Source organism: Mixophyes fleayi, chromosome 1, assembly GCF_038048845.1.
Source record: "Mixophyes fleayi isolate aMixFle1 chromosome 1, aMixFle1.hap1, whole genome shotgun sequence".
NCBI classification, from domain to species: Eukaryota; Metazoa; Chordata; class Amphibia; order Anura; family Limnodynastidae; genus Mixophyes; species Mixophyes fleayi.
In genome coordinates this window covers 438,122,869-438,136,010 of record NC_134402.1, presented here as the reverse complement: position 1 = coordinate 438,136,010, position 13,142 = coordinate 438,122,869, and the positions used below count along the sequence as shown (strand labels likewise).

The following is a 13,142-nucleotide window of genomic DNA, read 5'->3' as shown; positions in this document are numbered from 1 at the left end:
AATTGTTTCACTTGTCACCCAGGAAACCTGCACTGTTAGGGGTCTGTGAGGACTGGGTTTGGGAAACATTGCTATAGGTATTTAGCACATAAGGAATAACTGACCCGTTACATTTTAGGGTAAATTTCTGGGGTTACACTTATTACATGAAAGTAGCTATAGGAAGAATCATGATATAATGTATTTTATATCCCTATATACAATCCATAAAATAAAACATGTATTTATTCCAATCTACTGTCAATGTAAGATCTGTCTTAAAACATCTGGTGAAACGGATTCATTGCAAAACCATAACAATAGCTTTTGCTTATATAAAACAGTCTACGTCACTGTCACAGTGTCAGAGGACCAGCTAGAGTTTAGTTATCACAGTTTTCTATTGCTAAAAACTCACAGATATGTCCGGTATTTAGTTTCAGTATGTACATTTATTATTTTGGTACCATCCCTTATCAGTTAAGTTCATTAGGTCAGGTTGGCACTAAATTAAATCTAGGGCAGCATGTGACATTTAGTCCAGACACTTAATCATTTCTGGATATAGACTGTTAGGAAAGTTATCAGGAAGAATTGTTATCATTTTGCTGAATCAGTTTGTTCTCTCAGCCAGAGACTCTGCCGGAGGAATGAAGGATTGGGGAAGGTTCGTTCATCATTGATTGTTTCTTTCCTTATAAGAAATGTACAACTTTTTTTAAAAAAAAATGCTCAGGGTTGGAGATAACAGAAACAGATTTAATTGGAAAAAAAAGAAACATATTGCTCACTTTGTGAAAGATGTGTTCCTGAGAATTCCAATGCATCATCCTTTTGCCATAATAATAGTTTTTCTACCTTGATTGCTTGGTTAGCAAGTGCAAAGTGCTACTTGATAATCAAGCAATTCTAGAAGAGCTTCCACTGAATTGGAGTATCTGGGGCAATTCTAAAGATATTTAATTCACCCTACTGGACAGTTGACTTATCTCACTACCTGTTATTGGCTGTACCATTCATTTCATGAGTAATCAGAGGATTATTTAGTAATATCAAGGGCTGGAAACCTCTATTGCATATTACTTTTATAAGTAATATTCATAATGCATGTTACAAAGTTACAACAATTGCTGTTTAAATTACATAAAACAAAACAATGGGATTCAGCTTTATTAAGTAACCACCTACTTTATGTTTTTTTTTATTGTTCTTTTGCAAATGACTCCTTGCAACAGATATTTTTTAATTCTGAATAGCCAGATCTGTTTACAATTTGGCTACAATGACGAATTGGCAAATTGAACTTATCTGAAGGATTACAAGGGCACAAAGTTTCCTATTGCTCAGTAGTTGCACACGTCATTGGGTGATTCAGTAACGGCCACGTCAGGGTATAATCGCGTCCACTCAGTCTTTGTTCGGAGTCTGCAATTGTTTCAGACCTACACATGTCAATTTCAGTCCACCTGGGGCTAAAATGACCACATTTCCCCTTCTAAAGTGTGCAGCGTGTGTGAGCAACTTTAGTGGAAGCAGGTTACTGCTCACACCAGTAACAGCAGACTGCTGTAATTGATATTAACATAATATGATATTGTATTTTAAATACTTGCCTTCAGTAGAAAGTGAACTAGAACAGATGCAGAGATTTGCACCCACTGAATAGAAGTTACACTGTGCAGTATTAAGGGCTGTGATTGTCCCAGAAAATGTAGCACAGTTGGCAACTCTCAACCATCCGTATAACCCCTTCACCTCCACTCGCTCTCTCCTTTGCCTCATCTGGCTCCCCTTGTGTCTTTCTGTTTTCCCTCCCTTAGGATGTAAGCTCAAATGAGCAGGGCCCCCTCCCCTCCTGCCTCCCTACCTGTTCTTCTGCTCCATGTTTATTGCTTTAACTTGCCTGGAGTTTCTGAAGTACTGGTATTTTTGTTTATTGTTTTGTTTCACCCTGTATAGTGTACTGTTTGTATGGTGTACGGCGCCGTGGAAATCTTGTGGCGCCTAACAAATAAAGGATAATAATAATAACTGCGTTCCTCATTTTCACACAATGAAGTCAGTGTATAATTAATAGTGTCACGCTGAAAGCCAGTTGCCGTATTTGCCTTCATAGTGTCATTCTGAAAGCCAGTTGCCGTATTTGCCTTCATAGTCTCATGCTGAAAGCCAGTTGCCGTATTTGCCTTCATAGTCTCATGCTGAAAGCCAGTTGCCGTATTTGCCTTCATAGCGTCATTCTGAAAGCCAGTTGCAGTATTTGCCTTCATAGTGTCATTCTGAAAGCCAGTTGCCGTATTTGCCTTCATAGTCTCATGCTGAAAGCCAGTTGTCGAATTTGCCTTCATAGTGTCATTCTGAAAGCCAGTTGCAGTATTTGCCTTCATAGTCTCATGCTGAAAGCCAGTTGCCGTATTTGCCTTCATAGTCTCATGCTGAAAGCCAGTTGCCGTATTTGCCTTCATAGTCTCATGCTGAAAGCCAGTTGCAGTATTTGCCTTCATAGTCTCATGCTGAAAGCCAGTTGCCGTATTTGCCTTCATAGTCTCATGCTGAAAGCCAGTTGCCGTATTTGCCTTCATAGCGTCATTCTGAAAGCCAGTTGTCGAATTTGCCTTCATAGTGTCATTCTGAAAGCCAGTTGCAGTATTTGCCTTCATAGTGTCCTTCTGAAAGCCAGTTGCAGTATTTGCCTTCATAGTCTCATGCTGAAAACCAGTTGCTGTATTTGTCTTCATAGTGTCATTCTGAAAGCCAGTTGCCGTATTTGCCTTCATAGTCTCATGCTGAAAACCAGTTGCAGTATTTGCCTTCATAGTGTCATTCTGAAAACCAGTTGCTGTATTTGCCTTCATAGTGTCATTCTGAAAACCAGTTGCTGTATTTGCCTTCATAGTGTCATTCTGAAAGCCAGTTGCAGTATTTGCCTTCATAGTGTCATTCTGAAAGCCAGTTGCAGTATTTGCCTTCAGATGGCCAACCTATCTCCTCTCTCTTTTCAGAATTATCTATAAATGCTCTATGTGTGACACAGTATTTACCATGCAGCCCCTGCTTTATCGTCACTTCGACCATCATCTCGAACATCAGAAAGTGTCCGTATTTAAGTGTCCGGACTGCTCGCTTTTGTATGCGCAGAAGCAGCTAATGATGGATCACATCAAGGTGAGAGGAGGAACTCTATATATAAAACATAGTGATAATACTTTTTAACTTATATTTGATACATAGAACTTTATTTTTAATATATACATAAGTGGGTTTATCAGATTGCAGGCACTGCTTATGTAATTTAACCTTTAAAGGAAGAAGATAGAATGTTTGCTTGGCATTGATAATTCATGTTTAAGGATCTTCTTCTTCTTCTATCTTCTATCTTCTTTCTTCTTTCTTCTCCATCCCTGTTTTGGTTTGCTTTACAGTCTATGCACGGGACACTGAAGACTGTTGAAGGTCCTCCCAAACTTGGTACTGCTTTACCGCTGAGCACTAAACCCACTACCCAGAATTCCACCAGCCCCAGCAAGGAGGAAGTAAAGCACGTTAACGGAACCAAGAAACCAGACGTGGATGTTCCTGAGAAGAGGACCGGCCCGTCGGTCAAGAAGAACTCACATCCAGGCTGGACCTGTTGGGACTGTGATCAGCTCTTCAACCAGAGAGAAGTGTATATATTACACATGAGAAAGGAGCATGGGAAAGTAAGTGTGACTTTTATTCAAGGTGAAATATCCTAAAAAAAACATTTCCTGTACTTATTACATATAATTGAAGATTCTAATTGATTATAATAGAGGGACTTAGCCAACCCTTTAACTATTAACCATTAGCTTTCAACCGGTATTGATTGATTTCTCAGCAAACATACTTTTGGTCACATTTTAGACGGTCAGCGGTATTTAAACATTAAGGGACTGATTTAGGGCTGGAATAAAACAGCTTGCTTGCGAGTACCGCCTGCAAGCTTGTCTTTGCATGTCTATTTTAAGTAAGATGCCGCTTATGATGTGTACAACCTTAATTATAGCGTGTAGGTGTGTGCTTGCACCTGCCTTGTGTAGATGCATAATTTACGCTTTCTTAGTAATGTTTTCAATGATTACCTGAAAATCAAATTATGATACAACTGAAAAGGCGTGACTGATATGCTTGTCCACGTGCACATTATCAACATTTATTTATATAGCGCCAGCAAATTCTATAGCGCTTTACAATTGGGGACAAACACAATAATATACAATACTGGGTAATACAGACAGAGAGGTAAGAGGGCCCTGCTCACATGCTTACAATCTATGGGACAATGGGAGTCAGACACATGAGGTTAAATCTACATATTGCATATTGGTCCAGTCAGATTGCAAAGGTAAAGTGATTTGTATGCTATGTGATCCAGTCACACGGCAATGTTGGTCTGGGGTCAGAGGGTTGTAGTCTTGTGTTAGCTGTGTAAAGGGTGGTGATAGTGTAACCTAGGGAGATTAAGATGGTGGTTGAGGAATATTATAAGCTTGTCTGAAGAAGTTGGTTTTCAGAGAATGCTTGAAAGTTTGTAGACTAGAGGAAAGTCTTATTGTGCGAGGGAGGGAATTCCACAAAGTGGGTGCAGCTCGAAAAATGTATTGGAGCATGTAATGAGAGTGGAAGAGAGACGCAGATCTTGTACAGAGGTGTCGAGTTGGGAGATATTTTGAGACAAGTGAGGTGATGTATGTCGGTGCAGTTTTGTTGATGGCCTTGTAGGTTAGTATAAGAATTTTATATTGGATCAGTAAAAAACAGCAACCAATGTAGAGACTGACAGAGTGGCTCAGCAGAGGAAGAACGGTTTGCAAGGAAAATCAATCTAGCCGCTGCGTGCATCATAGATTGTAGGGGTTTGAGTCTGATTTTGGGAAGACCAGTAAGGAGGGAATTGTAATAGTCAATGTGGGTGATGATGAGTGCATGAATTAAAGTTTTTGCAGTGTCTTGTGTGAGATATGTGCGTATCCTGGAAATCTTTTTTTAAATGTATGCAACATGATTTAAATATAGTCGATGTGAGGAACAAAGGACAGTTGTGAGTCAAGGCTTACACCTAGGCAGCGAGCTTTCAGGGTGGGATGGGTCATGTTGTCAACAAAAATAAAAATGTCAGGTAGATAACGGCTCTCAGTGGGTGGGAATATAATTAACTCTGTTTTCGAAAGATTGAGTTTGAGTTGGCGAGAGGATATCCAAGACGAAATGACAGAAAGACAGTCAGTAACGTCAATGAATATTAAATTCATTTTGCCACTTAATCAATAAATAATGATTGCCGAAATAATTTAAATGTCAAAGGTGCTTTCTCTTATGTTCTGAATGACAAAATAGATCAAACAGCAGCAGTTAGTGCAGTCTCACCTCCCACAACCACCTCTGTTATTGTGTCCGTTTCGATGGCTGTTTTGCAGCGAGTTTGAAAACCCCAGCTTAGTAAATCTGCTGGTTTGTATGTTCATCATTGTTAAAATCGGGATGGTGGTTTTGAAAAATGTAAATGCTGGCCGTTTTAACGGCGGTTTGCGCTTCAGTAAATCCGCCGGTTTTAAAACCGCCAAAAACCACATTTTTAGTAAAAGAAAAAAAGAGCTGCTTCGATCTAGCTCTACTGAATGTAAACAGCCTGTCAGGCACAAGCTGAAAAAAGCTATTAGAGCATAAAAGGCACATTTTCATCACCGATTGTAAGAAACATCTAAAAGCTTTGAACATGTTTCTGAGCATTTGTTAGCTGCGGAAATGTTCTGCTTCTAAAATGCACGTGTGACACCAACCTGAGCTGAACAGACAACAAGGACATTGGTGGTGCTTCAGAGGGGCTCTTCAGCTGCTGTTTCTAATGGAATATAAGGAAAGTCTTTGTGCGCACACTTCCATATATTTCTTTATATCTCTGACATTAGATAAGTTATAAGAGAAAGCTCTATAAATGAGGTTAAGAGGGCTTTAGGTTTATGACGCTTGTCTAGTCCGTTTGTAGTGACTTGCTAGGTACTGGGTACGTTTTTATATTTTGGCTTCGAGGAATAGATAAGAAAAACAGAAAACAAAAGTCGTTTCTCATTGTGACAGTTAATTCCAAGACGAAACTGTGCTCCTGCTGTATGTTCTCAAGCTCGTCTCCACTGGGACTATATTCAAGAGGAAAAAATGAAAAGCTGCCTTGTTTTCACTTCTGCCGTGTCCTTAATAGTACACAGGGCTCCTGTTATGGTCTGTTTGCTCAACATTCAGCTGCACATAGAGTACAGAAAAATATAGTGTTATAGGCAAACCAAGGAGGGGGGGGGGGGGGGGGGGGGGGTTTCCTAGTGCATGGAAACCCCCCTCCCAGCCTGAGGTACTGTATCTTTGAGGTGGCTGGACCCTGCCCCGGACCAGCCACTTTGCAGCTTGTGTGCAGATCGTTTCTGTCTGCACTGTTCACAGCCATCTCTCCCCAACAAGTATTGAAAGCAGCAAGAACAGGTAGGAGAGAGCAGGACAGTCTGTCAACTGTTCTGACACATTCAGTCAGGACTTTGTCCTGATTGTAGGGACAGTTGGGAGATATGTCCTGCTTCACACAGCTCTGCTCGAAAAAGGAGAGCTGTGTGCCCCTAACAGTAGTGCACGCAGCATTGCGTGGGTATATGATGGGGATAGGAAGAGTTGGAGCACTGTCTAAAATTATAGCCACGCTCGAAGCATGCTGGTCACGCCCATTGACAGTGTGGCATGGAAACCCCACTCTACAAATCCTGCGTTTGCCCCTGAGTGTTATTGATAACGGCTCAAGATCGTTTTTATAGAAGGTTATCACGTCACTGAATATTACAATTAATTGAAATAAAATATTTATTATGCCGTATTAAAGGAAAAGTCTACTTTCCTGCTTTATTCAGGGGTTAAGTGAGCAAAATATATACAAAGAGTCTATTCTGAAATATAATCCCCATCCTATCTGTACCCATGTGCTGTATAGATTCTCTAGAAGACTTTATATAGCTCTGTGATCTCTTGCAGGGTCTGCTAGCTCAGTCCTCTGTGTACGGCCGCCCCCCTCCGCAGAGTCATTAACCCAACTGACTACATTTCTAGGCTATGCTGTCCAAAGCCGATTAGGCAACGGGGGCTAACCAATAGACAGGGCAGAGGTACCAGGGACTGCACTGCTAGAAAGAGTATATAGTAAACAGTCACAGATCGTTTAGGATGTGGGTTATATTAGCTGAAAAGCTTTGTCTATTTTGCACATTTATCTGCTAAATTTTTTCCATAGAAGTGATCTTAGTATTTGGTCCTCAATATGTTCTTTTCGCATACTGTTCAGAGTTTTCCATTATCTTTTCATCAACAGCAGTTGCAACAGCGACACCTACAGGTCATAAGTATAGAGTGAGGGACATTTATTAAAACCTGTTCCCTGCACACTATGTATTGAAATGTTCAACATCTCCTATAGGGCTGATCCTTTTTTCACATTTTCGTTAAATATGTAGCAAGTTCAGCACTGAGATTTGAGAAACAGTCATAAAAGGGGGAAGGAAGCATTATCGTCAGTTATAAATACATCATATGGACAAAAGTATTCCGACACTTGACCATTACACCAACAGGGACTGTAATGACATTGTGTTCAAATACATATACTTGAATATGGAGTTGGACCCCCTTTTGCAGTGATAACAGCTTCCACTCTTCTTGGAAGGCTTTCCGCAAGATGTTGGAGTGTTTCTGTGGGAATTTGTGCCCATTCATTCTGTAGAGCATTTATGAGGTCAGGCACTGATGTTGGACGAGAAGGCCTGGTGCGCAATCTCCGTTCCAGTTTATCTCAAAGGTGTTCGATGGGTTGAGGTCAGGGCTCTGTGTGGGCCAGTCAAGTTCTTCCACACCGAACTCATCAAACTATGTCTTTGTAGTCCTTGCTTTGTGCACTGGGGCACAGTCATATTGGAATAGAAAAGGGCCTTCCCCAAAGTGTTTCCACAAGGTTGGAAGCATAGCATTGTCCGATATGACTTGGTATGCTGAATAATTAAGAATGTCATTTACTGGAGATAAGGGGCCTAGCCCGAACCCTGAAAAACAGCCCCATACCATTATCTCTCCTTCACCAAACTTCACAGTTGGCATAATGCAGTCAGGCAGATAATGTTCTCCCAGCATCCGCCAAACCCAGACTCACCCATCTGATTGCCAAACAGAGAAGTGTGATTTGTCACTCCACAGAACATGTTTCCACTGCTCCACAGTCCAGTGTCGGTGTCCTTTACACCACTCCATCCAATGCTTGGCATTGGTCTTGGTGATGTGAGGCTTGCATGCAGCTGCTCAGCCATGGTAACCCATCCCATTAAGCTCCCGTCGCACAGTTTTTGTTCTTACATTAATGCCAGCGGAAGTTCGTAACTCTTCAGCTATGGATTCAGCAGAGCGTTGGCGACTTTTACGCACCATGAGCCATAGCAGTCATTGACCCCTCTCTGTGATTTTATGTTATCCTCTGCTTCATGGCTGAGTTGCTGTTTGAGCCTAAGCTCTTTCACTTTCTAATAACATCACATACAGTTGACCATGAAATATCCAGCAGGGATGAAATTTCACAAACTGTCTTATTGCAAAGGTGGCATCCTATCACAGTACCACTCTTGGAGCTCTTCAGAACGACCCATTTTGTATCACAAATGTTTGCAAATGTAGACTGCATGGCTAGGTGCTCGATTTTATACACCTCTGGCAACGGGTCTGATTGAAACACCTCAATTCAATAATTAACAGGTGTGGCCAAATACTACCACAGCATGGTTTAGTTAGTAACTTGATACAACTCTGTAAAAAGGATTCATATAAAAAGGAAGAATAGAATTCCCCTCAACTCCCTGTCTAAGTGTCATTCATGGCTCAGAACCGTCCTTTGTCCTCCATACCCAATGTGCCTCCAAATCACGAGCTGACTGGCAAATTTTAGCCCGGTGGGGCGAGACTGGGTTCAGCAGTGAATTAGGAATGTAGCACAATCACCCAGCCCATGATTGCCCACTACGAGGACCAACCCGGGGGAACATATGTCCCCCTGACCCACAGCCCAGCCAGCCCCTACTCCAATTCCTGTAACAGGTACCTAATAATACATCTCCAGAATATGCACGTATGTTACAAAAGCAGCGATAAGCTAATGTAACTACTATAACTCAAGGACACATGCCCTGCGAAATACATACTGTGCCAGGTGAAAGCTACAAAATAAATCTAGAAATCCCTGCAGTAAAGCATCTACAGGATGGTAGAAATCCCATTTGGTAGCTGAGGTGTTAAAGAACCGACCAGCAGAAATAAACTACAGGAAAAGAAATAAAAGGCATTGCATGTTGCCCCGCGAGTGTAGAGCCATCACACGGGATGGAACCACTGCATTGCTAAAGTGCTTGTTTAATCTTTTATGAAATATGTTTTCACCGTCTAAAAGCAGAGCAAAACCCGATGCAGATGTAAGCGGCGCTGGGGAAGGGAGGGGAGGTGGGAGATCGCTGCTAGCAACAAAGCAAAGTCTTCACTTGTAGCTTTCAAGTCTGTGTCCTATCCACGTAGACTTGAATAGGAGCCAGGCAGTTTGCATTAAAAGTCAGGCGAAGCTTCTTTATCGGCTAGAAGACCTGTGGAAGCAGGCTGATTCTCAGGGTGGTGGGGGGCTTTAAAGAATATTAAGAAGCTGCTCGGAAGACGATAAAAATAATGAGGTGCATCAGGGTACAAGCTAAAGATACAGTAGCCAAATCTCTGTTGGAGATGGACCCCCTGCTAAGTCTTAGAAATGGAAGGAGCTTATGTAAAAGAAGAAAAAATAGTTCAGCTGAGGTTAGAAGGGGGTCGCACCGAACAATACATAAGTATAACAAGTGCTGTTACTTTCATCTGTTCCATTGTAACTAACAAGAACCTGTAACTGCCCTTGTGTGCACCCTGCAAGCTTTGGATGAGAGATCAGTTCTCATCATCAACTTTATCAAGTTTATAGGGAGCTGCAGATTCCATAGCGCCAAACAATCATCGTACAGAGGTTACATACGTGAATCCAGTAGCTATGATAACCGATACATGCCTGATAACACATACATGGATAATCATTGGCTAACAATTACAGCTAACATGGATACAGGTAGGAATTGCATGTGTGTGAGTAAACATTTAGCATTCGACATAACACGGGGACGTACGAGGTAGACAGAAAATGAAACAAATGGTAGAGAGGAGCCTGCAAAGGAGAGCTTACATTCTAGAGAGAGGGGGTAACGAAAGATTAAATGGGACACAAGTGGATGTGGTGGGTGGAGGAAGTAGAGGAGTGGACATGAGGATCTGAGAGGGTAGACAAGCGGGGAGTGTTTGAAAGATTGTAGGTTGGGGGAGAGTCTGGTAGAGCAAGGCAAGGATCACCGTAGGTGGGGAGCAGCACAGGAGAAAGCTTTGAGTCGGGTTTTGGGAGCAGTTAGTGAGGGGGGGAGAGTCAGAGCAGGAGCATTCGTAAGGTCATTGTAAGCGTTATAGTTCTACATTTGTTGCAAATGTATGCAGCTATATCACCTGTGCATTATTATTGATAATAATAATAATAATTATATCATTGGTTTGTAAGGCTCCGTAGTGCCGGACAGTGGGAAAGACATAGCCTACATAAATAGGGATATACAAAATAGACAAAGACAGATGTGAAAATAAAAGGTTGGGAGGGCCCTGACCGTGAGAGTTGATGATCTAGTTGGAAAATAAAATAAGAGCGAGTGTGGCTCGGATTGGAGATTAGGACGGCAGTGAGGATGTACTAGTGTGACTAGTATATGTGACTAAGGTATGCTCTAGGGAAGAGGTGGGTTTTCAGGGAAATTAGAAGGCTATTGGAGAATCTGTTGGGTAGCAGCACAGGAGATTGTATAAATACATGGCTGAAAAGCATAGGCTGAAGCGAGAAAGAACAACCGATGTGTTTATTTAAAGTCGGAGGAGGACATGTACAAGCCAATGCATTAAAGTTACCTGAGGGTGCTAAGCGCCTTAACATGTAGAAATGTTTTCACCATTCTGCTATTTGTGATGACATTCGCTGATCCACTTCACTACCGGTTTTGGTAAACTTTTTACATAACCACTTGTTTATCAGTAAATGACCAGCCTTCGTGTTGCACTCCTTGTAATCCCAGTGACGTCTGCCCCTCTTTGCAGCACATGAAGAAGTACCCGTGTCGCCAGTGTGACAAATCTTTCACCTCATCGCACAGTCTGTGCCGGCACAACCGCATCAAACACAAAGGCATCCGCAAGGTCTACACCTGCACGTGAGTGTCCGCCTGTGTCTTCCGAGTGACTCATAGGTTAATCCTCCTGTTTCCACCACACGGGGGATGTTTAGTCTCTTTCAGGATATTGCATGTACAAATGAGATCTCCGTGGCAAAATTTCACCTTATGTGAATCACTATGAGATATCCACCACTTAATACTGCAGTCTTGTTGCCTGTTTTATTGGTGCGTTTTCAATGAATCCGATGCAATCGTCCATGGCCAGAAAATCTGTCTAATTACTTATCCACACTATCTGGTCCTCAGATTAACCACTTGTGATATTTTCCCATTAAATATGAATAAAGTAACAAAGCGTTAGGAGAGAGTAAGGGTTCCAGTAAGCAGAGACTATGGAATGCTGCCATCTTTGGCTGCTAACCAATGCAGGCCACAATAATATTTGATCTTGATCGTGATAGTGGCAGATTAGACAACAAATGAGATCTTTGCACATAAAAAATCTGATCAGTTCATTTTTTGACATGCCTCCGAGTCCAGTCTGCCGGTCTGTATGTGTGTTTATCTGCCAGAGGCACTAACAGATCTGGCCACTTGTGTGTGGGCACCCTAAAAATGATTGTCAGGCTTTGGCTTGAGGGACACAGTCGGCCCACGTGGTGGCTACTTTATTTATCTGCAGTCATCCCAACTGTGTAATCTGATTCCTCAAACGGGTATCCCATCTATGTGTCTGTCCCAACTTCTCCATAAATAAATATTTCTGAGTTCAGGTCAACCTAAGTAAGCGGGGTTCTACCAGACACAGGTGGGGATGCCAGATCTGGATATAGATGGTTTGTATCCTTTCTACCCTTCTCAGAGAATGTTCCAGGCCCAGTTTTGCTAAATACCGATTGAAATCCACCACAGCCATATGTCAACACGACCTGTCTAATCAGAGAGACACTTGTGTCTTCTGGTTTTACCCTCTTAAACTACACACAGGCCGATCCTACCACTCGGCACCAGCGCCAAGCAACAGGTTGAGTGCCCAATTTGCCCACAAATATCTGGATCACTTCCGGCATCACTAAAACCTGTTAATACGGTGAGAAGATGACCATATTCACATATAGCTTGATGATTTCAATATAAATTATTATTTTTTTAACTAATTGATCTACTAATAAGTCCAGGATAATCCAGGCAAAAAATAATGGGGAAATCCATATAAATTGATTCCTGTTTGTTTTCCTGCACTTAGAACCCGACAACCAAGATTTTCCTGTTGCGCATCTACAGCATAGCATTCAAAATTAAATTAAAAGATAAAAACACACATTATGTGCAGACAAGTAAAAATGACAATTTTATGCTTTAATGAAGTACTTTATCATTTGCTGTGGAATTAAAGTGCACGTTTCATTGCCTAGGCATTGTCCTGACTCCAAGCGGGCTTTCACTAAACGTTTAATGTTGGAAAAACATATTCAGCTCATGCACGGTATCAAGGAACCTGAAGTGAAAGATGGAGGAGATACAAAACCCATGGAGACTTCTGAGGAGAAAGAAGCCACGAAGGTAGGTTTTTGAATACACACTACTACTATATTTTGTATTTTTATGTTTGTCTGATGTACATGTTAAACAATGAATGCATAAATTATATCTTTGTTGAACAACTGTATCTAGTTTCTACAAAGAGCCAACTAACGTTAGGCAAGCTAAGCTCTACAAGCAGAGAGCCATTGTTTTTGTCTTTGTCTTGTGATGTGACAGCGGGTATCAGAGCATCTTTTGAGATTAACGGATAACCCAGCAAATATTACTTCCTGACACAACAATGGACACTGGCCATCAATGTGTATGATATTC

At 41.6% G+C, this 13,142-nt stretch overlaps 1 protein-coding gene across 2 annotated transcripts in view; it reads left to right on the top strand.

The window, feature by feature from the left end:
* Positions 1-13,142, top strand: part of ZNF532 (zinc finger protein 532) — a 48,793-nt gene that overhangs the window by 31,386 nt on the left and 4,265 nt on the right. For both annotated transcript variants that reach the window (XM_075184827.1, XM_075184818.1), the window contains exons 6-9: positions 2,982-3,144; positions 3,402-3,680; positions 11,209-11,321; positions 12,701-12,848. In XM_075184827.1, coding sequence (XP_075040928.1) covers positions 2,982-3,144; positions 3,402-3,680; positions 11,209-11,321; positions 12,701-12,848 — 703 coding nt within the window. The remainder of the gene's footprint in view (positions 1-2,981; positions 3,145-3,401; positions 3,681-11,208; positions 11,322-12,700; positions 12,849-13,142) is intronic.